At 50.0% G+C, this 26,043-nt stretch overlaps 1 protein-coding gene across 4 annotated transcripts in view; it reads left to right on the plus strand.

Annotated features, from left to right (window-relative positions):
• Tmco4 (transmembrane and coiled-coil domains 4) overlaps positions 1-26,043 on the plus strand; it is an 84,550-nt gene that overhangs the window by 15,388 nt on the left and 43,119 nt on the right. For 3 of the 4 annotated variants that reach the window (XM_059255281.1, XM_059255284.1, XM_059255282.1), the window contains 4 exons: positions 961-1,138; positions 8,813-8,987; positions 10,301-10,328; positions 23,122-23,254. In XM_059255281.1, the coding sequence (XP_059111264.1) occupies positions 961-1,138; positions 8,813-8,987; positions 10,301-10,328; positions 23,122-23,254 (514 nt within the window). Of the gene's footprint in view, positions 1-960; positions 1,139-8,083; positions 8,359-8,812; positions 8,988-10,300; positions 10,329-23,121; positions 23,255-26,043 lie in introns of those variants that run through there. The other variant, XM_059255283.1, reaches the window with a different exon arrangement.

Below are 26,043 nucleotides of genomic sequence, written 5' to 3' on the forward strand. Positions count from 1 at the left end.
ATTCATGCATAAGCTGCACACTTCCAAAGTGGACTTTGAGTCATCTCTAAATAGCATATGTATATAGTTGTTACTCTGCACTGTGGGGGGTAATGACAATGACAGGGAACAACCATGTGTATATGTGTGTGTGTATGTATATATATGTGTGTGTGTGTATGTGTATATGTATATATATATATATGTCCCAGTACAGAACCAGCTATCCCGTGTGTGTATGTGTATGTGTGTGTGTGTGTGTGTGTGTGTGTGTGTGTGTTATAGTATAGTATATATGTATGTGTATTCTTGTGTGTGCACATGCAAATGCTTGCATGTGGAAGCCAGAGGTCGACCTCAAGTGTTTCCCTCAATCCCTCTCCACCTTATTCTTTTGAGACAATCTCTCTCTCACTGAGCCTGGACCTCAGCAGCTCAGAGTTAGGATGGTTGGTCAGAGAACTCCAGATACCTGCCTGTCTCTGTGCCTGTCCTCTACTGCGGAGGCTGGCCTCAAACTCACAAAGATACGCCTGCCTTGGTCTCTCAAATGCCGGAATTAAAGATGTGCACCCGGCCCCCCACCCCAGCCCGTACGTGAATAGAGCTGATCATAGTGGCCTAGCTTGTAATCCCATACACGGGACGTGGATGTAGAAAAAGCATGAGTTCGAGGTCATCTTCAGCTATGTAGCAAGTTTGAGGCCAGCCTGGGCCGCACGAGACCCAACTCAAAACAAAACAAGGTACTGAACAGAAATTCATCATTTTAGTGACACGAATGTGTTAGTCTCGTCTCTTCCGGTTGTTGTTTTGTGGTCTCACTGTGTAGCCTAGGCTGACTGGGAACTTGCAGTCCTCCTGCCTCAGCCTCTCCAGTGCTGGGATGCCAGGCAAGCACCACCACAGTTTGACTTTTGTGTCCCTTCTGGTAACCTCTACCTCCCCCTGGAAGCAGCTCACTGGGATTCTCTCTTGCAGGGCTGGGAATGGCCACATGGAACAGGCCACCCCCGAGGCAGCCTGTGGCAGCAGAGCCAGCTGCAGGAGGGGAGTCTCAGCAGCCCCTGGGCCGAGAGCTGACAGAAGCCAACCGCTTTGCCTATGCCGCCCTCTGTGGCATCTCTTTGTCACAGCTGTTTGCAGAACCTGAGCAAAGGTGAGCGTTTCTGTCTCTCAGAGGAAAGAAAGCCCAGGCTTCTTCAGGGAGGTCACCCCCAAAAGCTAGTTAGCTGCCAAGCCCCACAGTCAACCACAAGCCTCAGGACACATCCTGGCCTCCAGAAACCATAGTCTCCGAGGGGCTTGAGATGCCCCTTGTTGAGTTATCGCTCATGTATGCTGTCCTCAAGCATCTTTGGAGCTCCTACTGGGTGCTAGGCACAATTTTCAGATCATGGATGACATTGTGTGTGTGTGTGTGTGTGTGTGTGTGTGTGTGTGTGTGTGTATGTATATATATATATATATATGTATATATATATATATATATAAATGAGACAGACCCCATTCCTCTCCTCAGGTAGGTCACTGTCTATAGAAGACAAGAGATGTATTCATTCATAATGTGTGTTTAGTGAGCACTTACCACATGCTGGGCATAGTGCCAGCCTTGTAGATGAAACTGAAAAATGTGAGACCTGGCTCCTGGGCCCTTGGTGCTTATTCCTGGGGTCACCCCCACCCCTGTAGATGTGACAGTGGCAAGCAGAGATGAGAAGGGGGGCTTCATGAGGGAAAGGAATGCTAGGTGTGTGCGTGTGTGCATTTGATGTCTGTCCCTGCTGCTGCCCACCAGGTGTGGGCTTAAATCATGCATTTGGTGGCAGTGTAGTGGGATGGTTAGGAGCCTGCGCTTCAGTCTGCAAGGATGGGAGTGGAGGCAGAGTTTGGAGGCTGAAAGCGGCCTGGAGGGAGGGTGCAGCAGAGTCCATCTGTTGGCGGTAGGGCAGAGCTGGTGTGGGACCTGCTTAATGTTAGGGTGAGGGAGAAGCAGGAGCTAACGGACTAACCCCGAGGAGGGAAGAGAGCCTAAATGTGAGAGATGTCCCTGTGAAAGGGACCACACAGTCTGATGTTCCCCCAAACACCCAGTGGCCTCCAGATTGTACTGCCTGCCAGCCGGGGGTGGCCTCTGAGTGGTCTTCCTCAACCTGCCCTCACCCCATCAGGGTAATTAGGGCCCACTGTTCTGCATAGGGCACACGGCAACTTCCCCCAGTTCCCAGTAGATTGCTTCCCAGACCCACCACCCCTGCACCCTGAGCTCCTTGGAAGGCAGAAGTCACCTTAGTCACCTTTGAATCCCAGGACCACCCCACAGTTCGGTGGCGCCCTGGCCTTCAGTGAAGTCCCTGAGAAAATGACAGCGGCTGCTGGCTTCAGAAGCAAGGGGACCTTCCACAGGTTCACACTCAGCTCTCGCAGAAGCAAGGGGAACCTTCCACAGGTTCACGCTCAGCTCGTTACATCCTGTGACTTTGGGAGGGTGACTTGAGCAGGTGGGGAGCAGCACTCTGGCTCTGCATCTGTAGGGTAAGCATCACAGTGCCTAGCACACAGTAGGTGCGCAGTACATAGTTGCAGGTGTTGACCAGCTCTACAAACACCTTACTCCCTTTGCCCTCGTTTGTAATGAGTCTTTTTCTGTCCCACCAGCCGGCTCCCAAATAACAACACAGGGACTTCTTATTCATGATGGAAGCTCAGCCTTAGCTTAGGCTTGTCCCATTAGCTCTTATAACTTAAATTAACCCATTTATATTAATCTATGTTTTGCCTCAGGGCTTTTTAACTTTCTTTCTTCTTGCACCTCCTCTCCATCTGGCTGGCGACTCTGCCTTTCTTTTTTCCAGAGTCCTCTCTGTCCCCAGAAGTCCCGCCTAACCTCTTCCTGTCTAGCTATTGGCCGTTCAGCTCTTTATTACACCAATCACGGCAAATACATCTTCACAGAGTGTACAAATATCCCACAACACTAGTTTCTTCATAACGTGAGGATAGCAGTGGAACTTGATCCTGCAGCCAGGGTACTTTGGATAACGAGTCCTAAACCACAGAACCAAAAAAGAGTAAGTGATAGTTTTCTTCTCCTTATGTGCTAAAAACAAACAAACCAACCAAAGGTAAATAATTCCCAGTTGATGGGCTGCCTCCAGAGACACTTGCTTATTTATAAGATTCGTGATCACAAAATAGCTGCTTCAGTTCTATATATCACATCTTCACAGGAATAGGCCCAAGGTGGGAGGACAGACAGACAGAAAGTCTTTCCTAACCTACCTCCCAACCCCCACCACTTCCCTAAGGCTTTCTTTTGTGTCATTGGTTAGATCCTGTGAAAGGGACCATACAGTCTGATGTTCCCTCAAACACCCAGTGACCTCCTGTATGTACTGCCTGCCAGCCTGGGGTGGCCTCTGAGTGGCCTTCCCCAAGCTGCCCTTACCCCATCAGGGCAATTAGGGTCACTGTTCTGCATAGGCATGTAGCCCTAGGTCACATGGCCAAGCCTCAGCCTTGGGATGGGGGCGCAGCGCAGAGGAGGGAGTATTTGGCAGTTTTTGCCACCAGAGAAACAACTGGTACTGCATTGATGTCACAGGGGGTAGCAGGGCAGGGGATGTGTGTAAATGGCCTCTGGGGAACCTGGCTCAGAGCTACAGCCCTGCATTAAATTGGACATGGTGGCACAGGATTGCAACTCCAGCACTCGTGATGTGACGACGGGAAGATGAGGAGCTCAGAGCCATCCTCGCCCACATAGTAAACTTGAAGCCAGCCTGGGCTACATAAGACCCTGTTTCAAACGATGATGATGATGTCATCATTCCCATAGCCTCCATCTGGCAGTGAGAAATATCTTGGGTATTCTGTTCCCAGGCGTCTTAGTTACTTTTCTCTTGCTGTGATAAACATCACGACCAACGCAACTTATAGAAGAAAGCGCTTGATTGCCCTTGTGGTTTCTGAGGGGTAGAGTCCATGGCTGCAAAGCAAAGGCATGGTGGCAGCAGCAACTGAGAGCTACCTCTCAGAGCTGCAAGCAGGAGGCAGAGAGCATGCTGGGGATGGCAGGAGGCTTTTGAGACCTCGAAGCTCACTCCCAGTGACACACCTCCTCCAACAAGGCCACACCTCCTAATCCTTCCCCAACAGCCACCAACTGGGGACCAAGCATTCAGGTGCCTGAGACTTCTAAGGGACATCTCATTGAAACCACCTCACCCGGCAAGCCTGTGTCTGTCTCCTATAAGAGTCCAGCTTGCCAGGTGGTGGTGGTGGTGGTGAAGCATGCCTTTAATCCCAGCACTCGGAAGGCAGAGCCAGGCGGATCTTAGTGAGTTCAAGGCCAGCCTGGGCTACCAAGTGAGTTCCAGGAAAGGCGCAAAGCTACACAGAGAAACCCTGTCTCGAAAAACCAAAAAAAAAAAAAAAAAGGAGTTCAGCTCAACACCTACTCTGTCCCTTACTTGTACCAAACCTGGGAAGCCTCCATCTTCCCAAAAGCTCCTTTAAGTAGATGAGCCAGATAGCACCCCCACACCTTCACCACCACCACCACCACCACCACCACCTCCACCACCTCCACCTCCACCTCCACCACCTCCACCACCTCCACCACCTCCACCACCATCTCCACCACCACCACCACCTCCACCACCTCCACCACCTCCACCACCACCACCACCACCACCACCACCATCACCTCCACCACCTCCACCACCATCTCCACTGCTGCCATCGCCACCATTACCACCAAGGACCCTCCAAAAGCAGGTCCTGATGCCCGCCCCCAACTGCAGGCCTGTCCTGGACACTACTAAAAGGACACTAGGGATGTGAGTTCTGTTCCTGTGTCCCCAGCATTCTCCCTGGGCTCACTGTTTCCCATGCTGTGTTCCAAGTTGCTGCCCATCTGAATTTTAAGGCAGAACACACTTTTTAAAAAAAAAAAAAAAAAAAAAAAAAACTCTCTGTCCTTTTAAAGCCCAGATAGGCTGTTGGGTTCCGTTATCTTTGGAAAACATTCGGTAGCTGGGTTTTTGTCCTCCTGGGACATCAAAGCAAATGTCCCGAATATTTATTTCTTATCTATCCTGTGAGCATCCCAGATGCTGCTCCTTACAATTGATTCAATTTATTCAGAATGTAAAGCCAGGCAGGGCAGGGATGAAGAGCAGCAGGGGAATGCCTGCCTAGTTTGCATGAGGCTCAGTCCCGCACCGCAAAAAGATAAATGAAAGAAAAAAGACAAAAATAAAACCAAAGAAGCAGTATAGAGACAGGTGCAGCAGCTCCAGGCTCAGACCTCTCTCCTGCTGCATGCTCTGAGGCTGAGGAATCACAAGTTCAAGGCCAATCTGGGCTGGCTATATGCTGAGACCACGTCTCAGAAGAAGTCAAAACTAGTTGGGTAGACAAAGTTCAGCGCAAACTCCTTCTGCCAAGGCTCAGGTATTTTTGGTTCTCAGGCTGTGGTTTGTGTCAGTTATTCAACCTCACTGTTGTGGACCCAAAGTGGCTACAACAAGAGCATAGCTGTGTGTCAATAAAACTTTATTCATGAAAGCAGGTGAGGGGCCAGATTCCTGAAGGCTATAGTTTGTGGTCTGTGCGGGGAAGAACTTTGGAGGAAGAATGAGGAAGCCAAGATTCCAAGGAAGCCTTGCCTATGTTCCCCTTTGGGACCCTGGTGAGCTTGAACCCCAAAAGCCAGGTGCCCTTCCTGTAAGGACAATCTTAGTGAGTGACCAGCACATGATGACCCTGAGTGATGCAGTTGCTAAAGAGGGGCTGGCTCCATGGTGGGTAATCATGGTGGTGGGGATACAAGACAAATGTCTGAGCCTAGAGCTTAACATGTCTGCATCTAGGCTGCCACATCTGAGGGGACAGGGGTTGACATAAGACCTTCCTGGCCTCATGGGGTTGTGGTAAGAATTCAAGTCTCTGTATGGAAAGACAGCTCAGGCAGACTCAGCTGCGTGCTGAGTGTCACTGCCTTTGCTGATGTTGTTTTGTTTCCTTTTTCATGGTGCTGGGGATGGAACCTGAGGCATTGCGCACATTATGCTTTCACTTTACCACCAAGCTAAACCCCCCGCCCATCATTGCCTTATTTTTATGTATTGCAACCCAGTCAACCATAGTTACAGCAATTACCAAGGCCCTGCCCATTTGACATATTGCTTAACTTGTTCATTTGCTATGCTGGCTGCACACACACACACACACACACACACACACACACACACTCTTCCACTAGACCGTTGTGTTGTTTAGTTTTAACTGGCAACTTGACACAGCCTAGTATACCTGGGAAAAGTCTTAATGAAGAACCGTCCAGATGAGGGTGGCTTGTGGCTATGTCTGTGGAGGACTGTCTCGCTGTTAATTGATGTTGGAAGATCCCAGCCCACTGCGGGCAGCACCATTCCCTCCGCAGGGGGTCCTGAATAGTATGAGAGGAGAAAGCCAGCTGAGAGCAGCAAACAAGTAAGAGTCCATGGACTTGTTCCTTCTCTGTTTATGACTGCAGATCCAATGTTTCACGTTCCCCTCGTGACTTCCCCACAGTGGTGGACTGTAACCTGGAATTGTTAGCCACATAAACCTTTTCTTCCCTGAGCTGCTTTTCGTCAGGATATTTTATCACAGCAACAGAAAAGGAACTAGAGCACCCACTATAGAAATACGTCGGGAGGTGGTGCCTCACAGGTGCCCTTCTTAGCCCAGGACAGAGAGTAACTCTGTTGACCTTTCCGGCAACCCTGTGAATTAGGTTTCCTCATCATCACAACTATTTTATATATTAAAAGTCGGAGGCATAGCGAGCTGGAGTAACCGATCCCAGGACCCCACAGCTGGCGGTAGCACCGGTGCTCTGCTCTTTAACCTTGTGCTCTTGTGACAAGATCGTTCTTTGGTTGTGAGCCTAGCCTTTAACGGCCGAGCCATCTCTCCAGCCCGACAAGATAGTTCTTTGGGTCCTCCTTGACAGACGCCAGGCTAGACTACTCCCTTGGCCCCGAGCCATTTCTCCACTACATTGACTGGTCCGTCGTGTTCACCCACTTAATCATTCCTGAAGACATCGCCATCCACACCCACCTGCTATCCCCAGGATGACCCAGTGGGAAGTGAGTTATCTATCAGGAGGCCATCACGGGAGATAACATTTACGGCAGGTCTGCAGATGCCACACACTGTTCCTGTCATCTTATCTTCTTATATAACTCCCGGGGTGGGTCCCAGTGTCACCTACCTTTTACAGCCTTAGAAAATAAGAAAGGTGAAGTGGGTTCTCTGAGGATTTCCCAGGATGGCTGGATGTCACAGTCCAATTCTCACCCTTTCCTTCCTCTCTCCCTCAGTCTCCTGTCCGTCAGTTACCCTGCTGACTAGCATTGCTCAGACATTTTCTGCTTGCTGTATTCTGCCTTGGGATGCTAGTCTCTTGAACCCATTTTACAGATAAGTAATTCAGAGGCACAGACATAGGACAAGCTACCTTCCCAAGTTGCTGTGGCTCTCTTGTTCTCCTCAGAGGAATGAAGGAGGGGCTGTTAGCACAGCCCTGAGCTCTCTATGACCTTTGGGGCCTGCCCCAGCTGTACAGGACCACGGTTCCAAGATGTCACCTGACACATAGAGTCACCCCTTGAAACCACTGTGTGTGGGGGGAGGAACCCATCTTCAGAACTTCCGCTAGGGTCAATGGCAGTGGCAGTCGAGGTGTCCCTCAAGGTGGCAGCTTGCTGCCCTCCCTCTGCCGAGCTCCGCCCCCTCCTTCCCTTCTGTAGGTGCTGGTCCTAGGTGGGGGAGCAATAATCTCCCTTCAGACCAGGTTCTGGTGGCAGCAAAGCCAGGGTCTGGCCCCCAGCTCCCACCCCACACCCTGATGGCACTAGCTGTAAAGCTCTCTCTGCCCCACAGCAGCTGTAAGGAATGGGCTGGGTGGGCTGGGTGGTGTAAGGGGGGGGGGCTCCTTAGGTTCCTTCACCGCTAGCGATCTCTAAATATTTCCTGGAGTCCACCATGGTCTTGCCAGTTTCCCTCCAGGAGCAGAGCCCAGGACTGGAAGCCCAGGGCAGTGTTTACAGGCTGAAACTCTGCTTTCAGAGTTTAAATGAGGGATCTAGACTTCAACCTTTTCCCTTTTCTTTACTTCCTAATGAATTCTGTTCCCCACAGCCCACCACCCTTCTCCAAAACCTCAGCCCTTTCCAGAGGGCAGCCTGCATCAGACGTCTAGTATGGACTCTTCTGTGGTCCCAAGAAGATACAGTGTGCTTCTATCTCAGATCATGGGGCTCCCAACTCTCCACAGTGGCCCCGCTGTCCCCTAGCAGGCCCCATGGCAGCGGACCTGCTGGGGTGAGCATTCCCTTTGCAGCGGACATCTTTCCAGAAATGAGTCCATGGTGACATCCAGGCACGTCTCCTGGTTTTCCAGGGTTGCTGTCCAGTTCTGCAGGTGGACCTAGGGTTGCTTAGGACACGATCCCTCCCTCTGTCCTCACACATCACACCACTCTGGGGGTGACTTCTGTCCCTTGATTCCTTATTCCCCATCATGGTTCAGGTCACGGTTCAGGTCACACAGGCGGCAGCAGCTGGCGCCTTCATCCCTGTGGTTCATGTGCCTCTTGGTAAAAAGTCTTGGCGTGAACTGAAGGCAGGAGCTGCGTCACCTGAGATTCCATTCAGACCGTCTCTGTGTTTCCTGGACCTGAGTCACAAGCTGGCACATGTGACCCTGTCCATCCTCCGTGGGCCTCTCCAGGCCATGTTCTCCAGAGGGCTGGGATCTAACTACATCTCTTTATAGTTCCTTCTGCACAGAATTTGTGACGGGCCTGGTAAAATGGCTGCATTTGTCCGACGCTGTCCTCCCAACCATGACTGCCTTTGCCAGCGGCCTGGGAGGTGAAGAAGCCGACATCTTTGCTCAGACTTTACTGAAGGACCCCATCCTGAAAGGAGACCCATCAGCAGTCACTCAGGTGCGCTGGCCCCTGGGTGGCGGCTCACAACCATCTGTAACTTCAGCTCCAGAGGCTCTGGCGCCCTCTTCTGGGCTTCACGGGCACTGCACACATGTGGTGCACAGAGATAGATGCATACACAACACCCATATGCATAAAATAAAAATAAGTCAAAAAATATTCCAGCCTCCCCCTCCCAACTGGAAGTCTTACAAGCACTTCTGGTTGTAAGCACTTTGGACATGGGGTACTCAGCCTGTGTCACATGCCCCAGGAGGTTGTTTGAGAATTAAATGTGCTAACCTCTGTAAAGGCAAGATCCCATTATAAGCACTCTGAGTGTTAAATGGGTAGTGATGGTTCCTACCATGACTATTCAGCATCGCTGTAATATATCACAATGGAGTACTGGACCATGCGCCACCCCAGCCCATGTGACTGAGTTGGAGGGAAATGACTCATTCTCCGTCCCCAGCAGCCCCAAGGCTGGAATATTTACGCACATATTATATATAAGGTATCTTTAGATGAGACACGCGTACTATGCACAAAATTGACACATGTGTCCTGTGCATCTTATACACATAGTCTGGGGGTAATTTTATGTGCATAGTACCACAGTTCACAGTATAGAATTTTTTCACTTGAAAACTTTTTGGAACTGGGAGTGAGGTACTGGAGGGATGGTTCAATCAATAACAACACTTGCTGCTCCTATAACTCCAGTTCTGGGGAATGCAGTGCCCTCTTCTGGCCTTCTCAGGTTCCTGCACACATATGGTGCACATAAATTCACACATGCTCACATGCATACACTAAATAAATAAATCTTTTAAAATGTATATATAGTTTTGGAATTGGGATTTTTTTAATTAGGATGTTTAACTTGGGTAATCATCCCTACTTTGTAGTTGAGGAGAATGAGGCAGAGGTTAAGTCACTTGCCCCAGGTCACACAGCTCATAAGTAACCAAAGCCAGGATTCGAACCTTGGTGGTCTGCCCCTAGAGCCTGCATTCTACCAAGCTATGACTTTTTTCTGAAGCAGCAGCTTTGCTGTGTAGCCTTGAGCATGTCACTCACCCTCTCTGAGTGCAGTTTAAGTAGGCAGAAGCTGTGACAGACATGGGCTGCTGGTGGCCACGTGCACAGGGAGGAAGCAGGGCCTTCCCCTCCTCTCCTTGACCTGCTTATTCACTTACGTGCACAGTGGCTACCTGGCTCACCACTGTTAGGCCATCTCCACTTGATAGGACTCAGGGCTCGTCTGCCGCATGAGCTGGGTGGTGGGCTCTCAGCACTTCACTGATAACTGTCTCCTTTCCCCACAGGACCTCCTCAGCTTCTCACTCAAGGATGGTAAGTGGATTTGCTGCCTTTGTGATGTGGGTGATGGGCAGCTGGTGACCATGCCGCACCTGTGTCTGCCCCAGGGTGTCACCGTGTGATATTGATGGGGCTTTTTAAATTTCTACCTCATAACCCTCAAGTCTGTCCCCTTCCCCCCACTCATTGTCCTGGGGCCGCCTAGATGACAGCTGGGGTCTCCTCCCTGTCACTCCAGCCAGTACCCTGCTCTCTCTCCACTTACATCTCAACGATGTTTCCAGAGGAGTGTCTGGCCGCCCTTGTCTCCCTGCCCCATACCCACCATGGGATTCCAGCACATCCAATATGGCCCCAAAGCCCCAGTGGGCTTCACATCCTCTCTCCCACCTCCTCCTTCAATACAGTCAAGTCGCAGCCCCAAGTGTGGCTTCTACCAGCTGGGGCTCCTTGTAACTCCCTGGTGTCCGGTGCTTTCTGCACCTTGGAGTCCTTGCACACACCCTCCTCTGACCCTTTCGCATACACTCTCCAGGCTGGGCACCATGACTCGCTGTCCCTAGTCCACCCATTTGCTCTGTCCTGGCATGTCAGTGTCTGTTCTCATGGCTGTGACAAATGTCTGGCATAAGTGACTTAAGGGTGGCAGGGTTGATTTCGGCTCACAGTCTGGGGGCACAGCCCATCGTGGTGGGGAAGGCATGGGAGCAGGAGACTGGAGTAGCTGGTAGCATTCCAGTCACAGTCAGGAGGCAGAGAGCTCAGTGCTGGTCCCCTGTCTGTGTTCTCCTTTTTATTCAATCCAAGACCCCAGCCCATGTGCTACCCACTTGGGGTGACCTTCCTCCCTCAGTTAAACCTATCTGGAAACACCCTCACAGACATGCCCAGAGGTTATTCAGTGAAGATTGACCCTCTCAGTACCACCCTCATCAATGTGATACCCTAACACATAATTTTTAGTGGTAACGTTCTACCCATAGACCTCAATGTCTATAGCCGTCTCATAATGCAACATGTATTTAGTTCACCTTAACAGTTCTAACAGTGTTCAGAAGTCCAAAGTCTCCTCTGATGCTCAAGGTGATTTTAACTATAAGTCTCTGTAAATCCAGAAAAAAAAAAAAATAAAGTTATGGTGGTGGTACATACCTTTAATCCCAGCACTCAGGAGGCAGAGGCAGGAGGATCTCTGTGAGTTTGAGGCCAGCCTGGTCTACAGAGTGAGTTCCAGGACAGCCAGAGCTACACAGAGAAACCCTATTTTGAAACACACACACACACACACACACACACACACACACACACACACACACTCCCAATATACAAAGGCACAGAGTAAGGAAGGAGTGGGGGCAGAGAGAGACTAGAATGGGTCCAATCAGGACCAAAACCCAGGAGGACAAGGAGCGTATCCTGCCACCCTGCATCTGACATCTGGAGCTTTCAGCGGTCCCTCCTCATGTGACTCCTGTGCCCCAGCAAGCTTCAGCAGCCCGCCTCTCCAGTTCTGCCCCCTGCAGCACAGAGGTCTCTTTTGGGCACACTTCACTCCGTGTACAGTAGCTTTCCTTGGCTTATGTCTCGTGGCCTTGGTTTTCTCCACCCTTTTTGGAATCTCCATTGGATTTTAGGATTCACCTTCACAGCTTCATCCAATGGTTGGTCTCAGGACCTCCTTCTAGGGAATCTAACTGCCACACATTACCTAGAGTCCACAGCTTTCTGGAACTTCAATGCAAGCTTCCATGACCCAGTAACTCATGCATTGTGCATACCCTCTGTTAGGGTTTCTATGGCTATGATGAAACACCATGATCAAAAAGCAAGTTGGGGAGGAAAGGGTTTATTCGACTTACACTTCCACATTGTAATTCATCATTGAAGGAAATCAGGACAGGAACTCAAACAGGCCAGGAACCTGGAGGCAGGAGCTGATGCAGAGGCCATGGAGGGGTGCTGCGTTTACTGGCTCACTCCTCATTTGCTGCTCAGCCTGCTTTCTTACAGAAGCCAGGACCATCAGCCCAGTGATGGCCCTTCCCCACCAATCACTAATTAAGAAAATGCCTACAGCCAGATCTTACGGAGACATTTTTTAATGAGGTCCCCTCCTCTCAGATGACTTACTTGTGTCAAGTCAACATAAAATTGCCCCCTATAGCTGCTGAATAGTGGGTGTCTCCTCTATATCTAGGGCCTGAACCTGAGAAACCACTTCTAGGAAGTTGAATTCAAGCTGAGAAAGCCTCCTGACATTCAGTTTGAGCTTTTTTTCAAATAAGTGTTCATTTTCACAAGTTGGAGCCTTTCATAGATGAGGTCTTCAAACTCTCCAGAGTGGCCCATTATGCCCGGCTTACAGCATTCTAGAACTCTCTAGCCTGCAGGTCAGACTCTTCCAAAGGCCTATGGGCCGCACTGTGGGGTACAGGGATCCTTGTCGGTGTACGTTTCTTGCATCAGTTGTGTTCTTCTTATTGCTATGACAAAGGGCCTGAGCAAAACAACCTAAGGATACTCTGCTGGAGGGAAAGACACCACAAGAAAGTGGTTTTCCCAGGGTGAGGCGCATTCATTTCATTCCAGGTGTTCATCTCCCAAGTGTGAGCGATTCGACTGCATAATTTATGATTATGGGGGACCGTTTTCCCCTGTGTTTTAAAATAGAGTATTGGAGCTGGAGAGATGGTTCAGTGGTTAAGAGCACTGGCTGCTCTTCCAGCGGACCTGGATTCAAATCCAGCACTTCTCTGGCCTCCTTGGTCACTGTACACATAAGGTACACAGACACACATGCAGTCAAAACACCCACCCACATTAAAAAGTTTTTAAAAACCCACCAGCTCAAGGAAGAAAGGGTTTATTTTTTAATGAAAAAAAAATAAAGGAAAGGAAGGACCTAACTGTTCCTAGGTATGGTGGAAGAGAAGGCTTATTGTAGATAAGAAAGAGAGCAGAGGCAGAGGCAGGGGCATCTGGGAGAGTCCAGAGTGAACATGACCCTGATCTGGGCCATGTGAAGGGATGAGAGAGGGAAGAGCCAGGAGAGTGCAGGGTAGACAAAAGAACCGGTAACCAAAATGGCTGGATTATATAGGGAAGGGCAGCCGGGGGAAGGGCAGCCCAATTACTGGGTTGGAAAAGCTTAGGGCAGAGGGGCGGGGTATGCCAGCCATACCCTGTAACAGGTAAGAACTGAGGGATGCTGGGAGAACCTGGTGGCCAGGTCCGCTTTGATATGTCAGATAGGCACCTCAGCCATTTGTCTCGGGTTTGAGACCTAACAATTTTGGCTCGTAGTTCCAGGATACATACAGTCCATCATGGAGGGGATGGCACGGTGATGAAAGCCTTTCTGGCTGTAGTGGGAGGAACATGAGGCAAGATCACATGACACCTGCAGTCAGGAAGCAGAGAACATGGATGCTCACTCACATCTAGCTGGCTTTCTTCTCTCTTTCTATTCTGGGCTGGCCTTCCTTCTCGGTTAAAGTTTGCCAGAAACAGCCCCACAGTGATCCCAAATCCAGTCAGACTGATGAAGAAGTTGAACTGCCACACAAGGGGAAGCCACTGGGTCTGTCAGTGTGGACAACAAAGTAGCTTTGCACTTTCTTATGTGCCCCTTGGTAACTACTTCCTTGCCACCAGGAAGCTTCCAGTAAGTTGAGCATAGCACCAGGCTCTTAGCAAACCCCTGTTGAATAAGTTTGGGAAATCGTTCTCTTTATGGAGGGAGGCAGTTCAGGGACGTTCAACCATTTCATCTGCCAGAGTTAATGAGTGGCAAGGTCTGTGTTAGCTTTCTGTGGCAAAGTGCTGCTGTCCACCTGACTTCTCTGTACCTTCTGAGAGGCCATGAGTCTGAAATGCAGACAGCGGGGTGGCACTCCCCCTGGAGGCTCTAAGGAGATCTTTCATGTCTCTTTCAGTTTCTGTTTACTGTCAGAGCACCTTGGCCTGGGTCCCAATCCCTTTCTGGCCTTCCCGAGGACTTTGCCTTCTTCCCCTCTATGTATGTATCTCTTGGAAGGACACCTGATCAGGACCTTATCTCGAGAGCTTTAGTTTGATATCTGAAAAAGTGTCTTTCTGACATAAAGTCACTTTCCATCCCAGGTACATCTTAATTGGGGTGGGGGTGGGGCAAACTGTAGTTGTAAGGTTCTCTGATCCTGCCCAGCCCTGCAGTCAAGATGAATCTCTCCTACTGGCATCTCACAGCTGCTTGGTCCCAAGTAAACACACAGAGGCTTATATTATTTACAAACTGTATAGCCTATGGGTCAGGCTTCTTGCTAGCTAGATCTTATAACTTAACTCAACCCATTTCTATTAATCTATATGTTGCCACATGGCCGCGGCATTACTGGTCTGCTGGCATCTTGTACAGCTGCATTTTTGTGCCCCATATTGGGCACCAGATAAAGCAATAAATCCACGGGAGTCTGTTTAAAAAGTTTTAGGGAAATTTATTAAGGTAAGTTGAGGAAATATACTCAGGAATACAGAACGAAGTAGACAGCTGAAGTCATCCTCTGATCTGACCAGGAGTGAATCCACCTCACAGGATCAGAACTCCATTGAGTGATGGATGAGTGGATGGATGGATGGATGGATGGATGGATGGATGGATGGATGGATGGGTGCATTGAGTGGGTAGATGGAAGGATGAGAGGAAAGAAGGAGAGGGGACAAAGGAAGAAGCAGAGTGATAGGCAGATGGTCTTTTGTAGCTAGAGTTTTCCTGCCTGGCCCACAGTCAGGACAAATCTCTGACACCCACCAGTCCCACAGACGCTCAGACCCAACCAAGTAAACATAGAGACTTATATTGCTTACAAACTGTATGGCCATGGCAGGCTTCTTGTTAACTGTTCTTATATCTTAAATTAATCCATTTTTATAAATCTATACCTTGCCACGTGGCTCGTGGCTTACCGGCATCTTCACACGCTGCTAGTCATGTTGGCGGCTGGCAGTGTCTCTGACTCAGCCTTCCACTTCCCAGAATTATTCTCCTCCTTGTCCCGCCTATACTTCCTCCTGCCTGACTACTGGCCAATCAGTGTTTTATTTACCAACCAATCAGAGCAACACATTTGCCATACAGAACATCCCACAGCAGTCTTTCTTCAGAGAACAAGCCTAGATCAGAGCTGTCATCCCCTCTGAACATCCTTCTCCTCCAGAGGCTGGCTGGGGTTGCCCAGCAGGGAGACTAGATTTCTCCCTGTGTGGGGCAGGATGAATAATCATAGAATCAGCCCAGGATATCAACATGAAAGGCCACATTTCTCAAAACTTGCTGGAAAATTGACCTTTCCTGACAGTCTGGGGATGATTGTTACAAAGAAATGCTATTTTGGCCACTGGGTGGGTTCCCAGTCATGCTCTTTTATCCGGTCGTACCTCACAAGGCTGTTTGCCCACACAACTGTAAAAGTCAGCCATGCAGCACAGGTAACCAGCCTGAGCTGGCAGCTCTCACCCAGCGGGCTCTGTGGATGTTTGGAGCAGAGGATCCTGCGTGGTAGGGCATCCTGCCTGCTGTGGGGTGTCAAGCAGCCTCCCTGGCCTCTCTCCATTAGATGTCAATAGCACATCTCATGTGATCATCAACAGGGTCTCCAGGGCTGGGGAGACGGCTCAGTCAGTAAAGTGCTGGCTGCATAAGTGTGAGGATCTGAGTTCAGATCCCCGGCACCCACGCAAAAGCCAAGCACAGTAGCAATCCTCTAAATTAGGCACTGGGGATATGGAGACAGGCAGATCGTTGAAGCTCATTAGCCGGCCGGCCTGCCTGCCTAGCTGAATCAGTGAGCTTTAGGTCCCATGAGAGGACAACTGAGGAAGACATCCGATGCCTACCTCTGACCTCATATATGTGCTTATGCATCCACCCACACACAAATGTCAGTGCCACATCAAAACGTTGCTATCACAGTTGAGACCTGTTTATTTGCACTCAGTAATCCTTACAAGTCATTCAAGTTGCTCTTTGGGCCCTTTATATAGATTGTGAGTTATTGCATAGTATGTAAACCTCAGCTCAGCTACTGAAATCCATACTGTTGTCCCTGCTTACAGGCAGGAAATCAAGGCCCCAGAGGTTAAGCAGGTAGCCCAGAGTTACGTTTCAAAATTCCATTTAAGGCAGCGTGAACCTCAGTGTGAACTCTGAATCAGAGCCAGGGCAGCTGAACCCTGAGTTTTGCCCTCTGCACTCTCGATACCTATCACAGATCCCCCACAGATCGATAGAAAGCCAGCGCCCCCTGCACGTGCATGCATGTGAGCCATAGCAGCATGTGCCTTACATTCGACTCTACTTTCTGTGAGAAGTCTTTCTGGAGGGATTGCACTGCTTCCCGCTAATGATCAAGGCTTTGTGAAGAAGTGAGGCAGGCCTGGCTGAAATGTCCCTCCTGTGACCGAATTGCTGAGTTCCCTGGCTGTATCCTTGAGTTGTGGGCAATTGATAATTTTGCAACATCCCGCTTCCTCTATTCAGCAAATAAGCTCTGAACTGCTGCTGTGTGCAGAGGCCCTGCACAAGGCCCTGGGAGCAGTTCCTATAGCAGAATTCACTGGGTCCCTGCTGGATGCCTGGCTCCTAGCTGAGAACTTCCTTTCCAAGCACTCTTTGGTAGAAGCCGCACAATCCCCCAGGGGACAGGTGCAATGGCTGTCCCCATCTTACGAAAGAGGACAGTATGGCACGGAGGATAGAGTAACCGGTCTGAGACCATATAGCTGGAAGCCAAGTGGTGGGATTCTAACCCTGAAGCGTCACCCACAATCCATCCCTTGCTGTACTGCCTTCAGGCCTGAATGACACAGGCATGTATGTGTGCAGCCACATGGCTGGCATGGCCTCTGAGGAGGCAGAGCTGGAGGCGGCCTCTGAAGTCTATCTCTGTGCCCTCTGCCCTAGCCACAGGCAATCCACAAATGGGATCGAAATATGGGGCGGCTTCTCTTTCGTAGGAGAATTTTCACTTAGAGTAAGAAAAGGGATAAATTATAAATATTCCTGGAAATGCATAGTCGGGAAAGCTGGTGAACAAGGGAGCTAGCAGAGCAGCAGGCAGGCCAGCGGGTGCCTGAGAGGTGCAGTGGGTCTGGGAGGGGTGTCCCCAGACCCTGGGAAGAAGAGAGTTCAAGGACATAGCTCTTGCACAGCAGCAGGCAGCTCACAGCCTTGCTCGAAGCCCCAGCTCAGAGGCGGCTGTTCAGTGTGACGTGCTAGAGAGGATAGACATGGTTGTGCCTTGTTCTTTACCGTGCAGAACCATCTTACAGGTGGCAGGATGAGTAATACTAGGGACAGTTGGGCGGTGCGTGCCTGTAATCCAGCCCTCGGGATGCAGAGGCTGGAGGACTGAGAATGGGCTACAGTAAGTCTTTGCCTTTAAACAAAACAAACAGCAATTCTGAGTGCCTTTGGTTGTGTACTTCATGCCTCTAGTGCTGGCCAGACCCGGGAGCCTCCCGTTATATCTCAACAAAGCCAGATTTAAAACATATTCTTGGGGCCAGATGTAGCATGCCCAAGACCCTGGGTTCCATCCTAGTGCACACACACACACACACACACACACACACACACACACACACATCGCAGCTGGGGTCAAGGGCATGGCCTGCTTCTCTACCAAGGAGCCAATGGTCCTGAGCAAGTGACCCAGCCTAGTGCGGTTTCCTCTGACATGGTGGTGTGAATGCCTGCCTCCTCAGGAAGTTGAAAAGGTTCGAGAAAGCAGGGTAGAACAAAAGTATAGCTCAGAATGTGGCCCAGAGTAGGCAGTAGAGAGCTGAAACTTCTAGATTAGTGTGATTACAAATCACAGGATTCTTTTTTTTTTTTTTTTCCCAAGACAGGGTTTCTCTGTGTAGTTTTGGTGCCTGTCCTGGATCTCGCTTTGTAGACCAGGCTGGCCTCGAACCCACAGAGATCTGCCTGGCTCTGCCTCCCAAGTACTGGGATTAAAGGCATGCACCACCACTGCCCAGCAATCTATGTTCTTTTATGTGTCTCAGTTACCTTGACTTTGTAATGCCCATGCTGCTTGCTCTGCATCCCTGGTGTCTCCACTACCTTCTTCCCAGCATTCTCTATGCCTGGATATCCTGCCTAGCTATTGGCCGTTCAGCTTGTTATTAAACCAACTACAGTGACATATCTTTACCTGGTAAAGATATCAGATATCTCACAACAAGAGGCAGACAGTAAAAATGTAGGCAATTGAAACCACCAACATATTTATTTTTGTTTGTTTGAGACAAGGTCCCAAAATGATCCTCCTGCCTCTACCTCCCAAGTGCTGGGGTAACAGGCATGCAGGATGGAAGCCAGGGCTTCGTGCATGTCAGGGAAGTGCTCTATCAACTGAGCTACATCCCCAGCTCCAGAACTGCCCATCTACATGGTGATCAGTAGGACTTGCTGCTGCTGAGGCAGGGCCATGGTGTGGCATCCACAAGGGCTTCCCAGAGGAGGTGACCCCTGAGAAGGAACTGAGCTATGCATAAACCTCAGACAGAATGTTCTAACCATCGCCAGATCTGGCCTCATAATAAGGGCTTGGGGGAGGGCTTAGCCACTTATGCTCTGTGCCCCACCCCCATGTCCCCTAGGAAGGAAAGACTCTGAGTTCCTGAAAAAAATATCTCACATCGAGGTGGCAAAGGCCTTTTGTGTCATGTGGGGCTGTGGACACAGCAGAGAACCTGGTGGGCCAAGAGGACTGTGATGTGTCAGCGAGTGCAGCTACTAAGCCAGGCATGAAGACACAGACCGGAGCAGGCAGAGAGCCCTGCCCTGTGGGACCGACATGTTGATGGGCTGAGCCAGACACCAGTCTACACAATTGTGGGAAACAGAATGACTGAGCCTGGGCTGCTCTTGGTGAGGAGCCAGTGGCCTGTCCAAGGAGTCGATATTTAAGTTGAAGCGTGGCCGGTGGACAAGGGCCAGCCTGGCAGTGCACTGGGGGAGGGGCTTTGCTGACAGCAAGCATGCAAGTATAAAGGGCCTGAGGTCAGCACGCACTCGGCTTCTGGGCTTGACTGATGGCTGAAGCCTGATGGCTGATGGGTGGTAGAGGATGCCAAGGAAGCTGTCAGGCGGGGCCTGGGAATGGACAGTCTTGCAAGCCATGACAAGATGTGTTGGTTTTTTTCTAAAGACATTGGGAGCTGTTGGGAGTTTTAAGCTGGGACAGAAAATGATCTGATAGAAGGTTTTAATGGATCTTTCTGGCTGCCATGGGGAAAATGGAATGCATGAGGCCAGCATGAAAAAGGAGGAGCCAGCAGGGGGACTGGAGGCGGGAGAGCAATGGCCACAGCATGCCAGCTGGTAGCAACAGAGCGGTGCAGAGTGCTCAAACCACTCTGTTCTTAGGAGACACGGCTCTGGCCTTAGCTGATGGCCTGGATGTTAGGCTGGGAGAATCAGAAGCCTCTAGACCAGTGGTTCTCAACCTTCCTAATACTGCGACCCTTTAATACAGTTCCTCATGTCGTGGTAACACTCAACCATAAAATTATTTTTGTAGCTAGAGTTTTCCTGCCTGGCCCACAGTCAGGACAAATCTCTCTCACCTGCCAGTCCCACAGCCACTCAGACCCAACCAAGTAAACACAGAGACTTATATTGCTTATGAACTGTATGGCCGTGGCAGGCTTCTTGCTAACTGTTCTTACAGCTTAAATTAATCCATTTCTATTAATCTATACCTTGCCACATGGCTTGTGGCTTACCGGCATCTTCACATGCAGCTTGTCATGGTGGCGGCTGGCAGTGTCTCCCTCACCCAGCTTCCTGTTCTCTCAATTCTCCTCTCTGTTAGTCCCGCCTATACTTCCTGCCTGGCCACTGGCCAATCAGTGATTTATTTATTGACCAATCAGCAACACATTTGACATACAGACCATCCCACAGCATATTTTCATTACTATTTGTTTTTTAATGTATACAGGCACTTTGTCTGCATGTATGCCTGCAGACCAGAAGAGGGCGTCAGATTGTGAGCTGCCATGTGGGTGTTGGGAATTGAACTCAGGACCCCTGGAAGAGCAGCCAGTATTCTTAACCACTGAGCTATGTCTCCAGCCCCCTCATTGCTACTTCTTAATTGTAATTTTGCTACTGTTATTAATTGTAATGTGTAAATATCAGATGCGCAGGATATAATATGTGATCCATGTGGAAGAGTTGTTCAACCCCCAAAGGGGTCACGACCCACAAGTTGAGAGCCACTGCTTGAGACCAATGCCCAGAGTCAAAGTGGCTGGGTAGCTAAGTGAATTGGCCACCTAGTAAGCTGGTAGGAGACCAGCTCCAAACTGCCTGAGATAGTCTAGAACCTGGGAGCCACCCATCTGCCTCAAACAGAAGCCCAGCCCCCACAGTCTTTGAAATGACTCTTCCCGTCAGCTTCCCCTTCACAGGAAGGGGCCTTGTGTCTGATATTAACCCCTCCTTATTAAGTGCCCATGCACGTGGCAGCCTGAATCACCACAGCCTTGACCCATGGAGCATATATTACCAGCTAATTACAATTGCCACCCATTAATCACCCCAGCCAAGCCTTCTCTGCAACCCGATTACCACCTGGGCGTCACAAGCTTCTCTTCAAAGAAAAAGGAGTGCCTTTGTCTGTGTTAACCCAGTGACCCCAAGACTCAACACATACTTGTCTGTCCCTGAGCACGTAGGCAGCTCCCATTATAACGTATGTCTAAGGACGCCCCCTCCCTGCCCCCACCAGTCAAGGCAGGAACTGGTGTGTGTGTGCGTGTGTGTGTGTGTGTGTGTGTGTGTGTGTGTGTGTGTATGTGTGTGTGGCTAAGGATGGAGCCCAGTGCATGTTAGATCAGCTCTGCCGCTGAGCTGTATCCCCAGCCAGGAACCCTCATCCCTGCCATCACACAACACAGATGGGCAGCAGGAACCAAAAACTTCTGATGATTCGTGTCTCCACAAGGCCCACAAGACTGTAGAATGGATAATGCCAAGTCCTGTGACTCTGTCTCTGAAAACAAAACAAAAACAAAAATCTGAATTTAAGCTCTTACGCTGTCCCTCACTGAAGGCAGGTGCTACCATAGATAGACCTTTGGACGAGTCAGCGTGTCTGCTAGGCTGACACAGACCAGGCAGTCACACAGGAATGCCAGGAGGCAGGCTGTATGCAGGACCACAGGCCCCAGCACAGGTGTGATCTGCAGAGGGTCCAGACGTCCTGGGGAAGAATAAAGGTTCAAGGCTCAGTAGAACCTGGCCCCTCAGAGGTGCCAACCCTCAGCTCTGGAACCTCTGACTCTGTCACCCTACATGACACAAAAGACTTTGGAATTGCATCCAGATGAAGCATCTTGAGATGAGGAGATGGTTCTGAATGGAGATGGTGGCATGATGGAGTCCAGGGTCCCTGGAGGAGGGAGAAAGGAGACCCAGTAAGAAGCAGAGGTTGGAGTAATGTGGCCAAGAGCCAAGGACTGTGGGCGGCCTCTAGAAACTGGGAAAGGAGTTGGGCATAAAGTAGAAGGATTGAAAGTTCAAAGCTAGCTTGGTCTACTTAGTGAGTTCAAGGCCAGCCTGGGATACTTAGCAAACCTTATATAAAGACAGGAGCGGAGTATGTGTGAGAACCTGGGGACTGGTGCCTCAGTCTCTAAAGTGCTTGCCCTGAGTTCAGTCCCCAGCATTCACAGAAAAGCCATGTCCAGTGGCACATACTTGTCATGCCAGCACTGGGGAGGCAGAAACAGGTACATTCCTGGAACTTGTCAAACTGGTCAAACTGGCAAGCTCCAGGTTCAGTGAGAGACCCTGTCTCAATAGATAAGGTAGAAAGAGGTGGAGGAAAAACCTGTTGACCTCTGACCTCCACACACATGAGCACACAAATAAATATGAACACATACACATTCCTCTCTCTCCCTCTCTTACACATCCACACGCACACACACAGCATGTACAAGATCTCAGAAAGGCTAGGAACAGATCTTTCTGACTCCCTGAGAGAAATAGTCCAGCTGCCACCTTGATTTGGCATGTGTCCACAGCACTGTAAAATGATGAACTTGCATTGTCTTAAGATACTCCATCTGGGCCAGTGAGATGGCTCCACAGTTAAAAGAGCTTGCTGACAAGCCCAATAACCTGAGTTTCTTTCCTGGAACCCTCATAGTGGAAGGGGAGAACTGACTCCTGCAAGTTGTCCTCTGATCCCCACACATATGCCATGGCTTACATGCACACAATTAATTAATTAAAAAAAGATTATGCTTGGGCAGTTCATTGCCGCGACGAAAACAAATTCATAAAGCTTAACATTCTGAAGCCCTGCTGTGAGAAACTCATATTTGTTATCTAGGAATCAGAGCATCACATGACCCGAGGTCATTAGGACAGAAAATGGAGACTGTCCACTTGGAGCGTTATAGGCACACAGGGATGTGTGGCCCGGTGTGCTTGGGTCAGGGGATGATGCTGAGGGAGCTGCTGAGCTCCGCCCCTGGGCCTGGCTTCCCTGGGACTCTTATTTCTGCCTCCAGGTTGGTTGTTTCTACCTCTGCTAACAGCTCTGGATTAAAACCTGACTTCGGGCCGGGCGGTGGTGGCGCACACCTTTAATCCCAGCACTCAGGAGGCAGAGCCAGGTGGATCTCTGTGAGTTCGAGGCCGGCCTGGGCTACCAAGTGAGTTCCAGGAAAGGCGCAAAGCTGCACAGAGAAACCCTGTCTCGAAAAACCAAAAAAAAAAAAAAAGATTTAAAACCTGACTTCGGGCACTCTGTTTCCTTTCAAGGACACTATGATGCCCGGGCCAGAGTCCTCGTTTGTCACGTGACTTCCCTGCTCCAGGTGCCCGTGGAGGAGCTTGATATACTGGAAGAGGCATTCCTGGAGAGCCTAAAGGACACCAAAGAGGAGGAGTCTGAGTAAGACACCCTTTCAGCCCCTGGGAGAAACCTGAATTCCACTTGAGGGCTTTTTGCCCATCACAGGTTCCCTTCCCATGTGGAGGCCATGCAGTGAGGTAGAAGGGCCACTAGGCAAAGAGTCCAAGTGGCCCTGCCTCGCTGAGTGACCTTAGCAAGTCACTTGCCACCCTCTTTGGGCTTGGCTGTGTTTGCAAGAAGAGATACTCATTAAAGGCCCTGGATATATGGCCGCCATCCAACGGTCTTGACGCCCTAGTCCACCTCAAGCTTTTATGGCACTGTCTGTGGGACCACATGAACCATCCGCTACTTGTCTGTGGACAGGTGGCCTCTTTTCTCTAATGACAGTATCCCTGTATATAAGATGGCTGTAAGGATAGTGCCCTCTCGGGGTCATTGGAGAAAGGAATGTGATCCTGTCAGAAAATGCTCCACCCGGGCTGGAGAGATGGCTCAGTGGTTAAAGAGCACTGAGGTCCTGAGTTCAATTCTCAGCAACCACATGGTGGCTCACAACCATCTATAATGAGATCTGGTGCCCTCTTCTGGCGTGCAGGCAGGACACCGTATACATAATAAATAAATCTTTAAAAAAAAGAAAAAGAAAATGCTCAACCCAGGGCTGGCAGGTGGTAAGGGCCTGGAACCACTCAGAAGCCCCTGTGCCGTATGTGTGGTCAGGAATGGGAAGGGGTGTGGGGAGATAGCCCAGGGTACTCGCCTTCTGAGCACTGGACCTGAGGTTGATCCTAGAACCAGAAAAGGCCGGTTACTGTGGTACACACTTGTAATCCCAGCATTCACTAAGGTGGGTGGATCCCTAGCACTCGCTGGTCAGCCGGCCTAGCCAAATTGGTGAGTTTCAGGCCACTGAGAGACCCCGCTTCAAAATTAAATATGAGAAACAGTGGATGGTGTTTGAGAAGTGTCAAACAGAGCTTGTCCTCTGACAACACACACACACACACACACACACACACACACACACACACACACACGAGCACGTGCATGCATACACCATGCACCCTGCCACCACCCATTATACACACTAAGAATGTGGAAAGGAAAATCATCCTGGTGACTTGGCCGGAGCCCAGCTCTGGGCGTCATCTAATCCTAGTATCGTAAATCAACCCCAGTGCCATCCTGAGGCTGACCTACTCCACCAGGCACCAGGCACTGCAGCCCAGCACAGGCTTCTCCTCAGCCCCCAGTTACACCAGTTCAACCCAGTGGGAGACAGAAATCTTCAGCCCAGCTCAGAGGCAGAGCCGTCTCCCTCCAAAACAAAAGGAGGGTGTTAGCAGTGGCAAGGGTAGTTTGATTTTGGTTTTTGGGTAGTTTTGGGGTTTGTGGGTTGTTTTGTTTTGGTTTTGGTTTTTCGAGACAGGGTTTCTCCGTGTAGTTTTGGTTCCTGTCCTGGATCTCACTCTGTAGACCAGGCTGGCCTCGAACTCACAGAGATCCGCCTGGCTCTGCCTCCCAAGTGCTGGGATTAAAGGCGTGCGCCACCACCCCCTGGCCATTGGTTGTTTTGTTTTAAGACGGGTCTCTCTATGTAGTCCTGGCCTGTCCTGGAACTTACTCTATAGACTAGGCTAGCCTCAAATTCATAGGGATCCACCTGCTTCTGCCTCCTAGTACTGGGACTGAAGGTCTGTGCCACCAGAGGCTCAGGTAGTTTGTTGAAATAACCTAAAGGGAGGGTGAGGGAATGGCTCAGTCAGTACTTTGCCATGCAAGTATGAGGACCTGAGTGTAGGCCTCCAGCACCCATGTAAGAGCTGGGCATGGCATTGAGCACCTGTAACCCTAGCAGTGGGCAGGCAGAGACAAGAGAGTCCTGGTGCTAGTTGGGGAGCTCCAGGTTCAGTGGGAGACCCTGTCTCAAAAAATTCTAATGGAGAGTGATCAAGGAAGACTCTTGGTGTCAACCTCTGGTCTTCATACACACACACAAATACACATGCATGTGCACACTTACCCCCATAAACACACATATGTGCACACTTATCCTCAGACACACACACACACACACACACACACACACACACACACACACACACAAAGACAAAAGAAATAATCTGAAAATATTTATGTTTTGATGCGCAGAACTATGCCAGGGAGCAAACAGCTGGACCCGGGCCAATGACCTTAATCACAAGGTCATTGTCACAAGAACCATTACCACATTCTTCAGCTAGGTTCAAAGTGTGTCGGGCCTCACAGTCTTGAGATGGAGAGACTTCGCAGTTAGTGCCTGAGGACCTTGTTAGACAGGAGCATGTTACCCAGGGAGGCCTGTTCTCCCCTGTCCATATCACAGAGTCCAAGAAGATGGACACCAGAAGCCCCAACACGGTCCAGCTCCAGACTTCCCTAGTTTTGTGATCTTGGGCAAGTTATTGAAGTTCTCTGGGCCTCAGTTTCCTTACCTGTAAAATGGGGATAACAGTCAAGACCTTTTGCCTCGGTTTCCTGTGGGGCAGAAAGGAAGCCAAGAGTGATGGGTCCATATAGTTCATCATCTATTTGTTAGCAGTGATGTTGCAATTATGTTATTATTACTACATCTGAATGTGGCATTTTAAGCACTGCAGAGAACTCTAGAATTCTCTAGAAGGATTTGAGATCAGAGGAAAGCAGCTGTTCAGACCAGGTCTCCACTGATTCTCCTGTGTGGCCTTGGGCAGGTTCCTTGCCTTCTCTGGGCACCAGGACCAGTTTGTGACCTCTTGTGTTAAGGGACTGGCTTCTATAGAAATTTCTTTTAATACTAAGGCTTT

The sequence above is a fragment of the Peromyscus eremicus genome, chromosome 2 (genome assembly GCF_949786415.1).
Source record: "Peromyscus eremicus chromosome 2, PerEre_H2_v1, whole genome shotgun sequence".
In the NCBI taxonomy this organism is placed as follows: Eukaryota; Metazoa; Chordata; class Mammalia; order Rodentia; family Cricetidae; genus Peromyscus; species Peromyscus eremicus.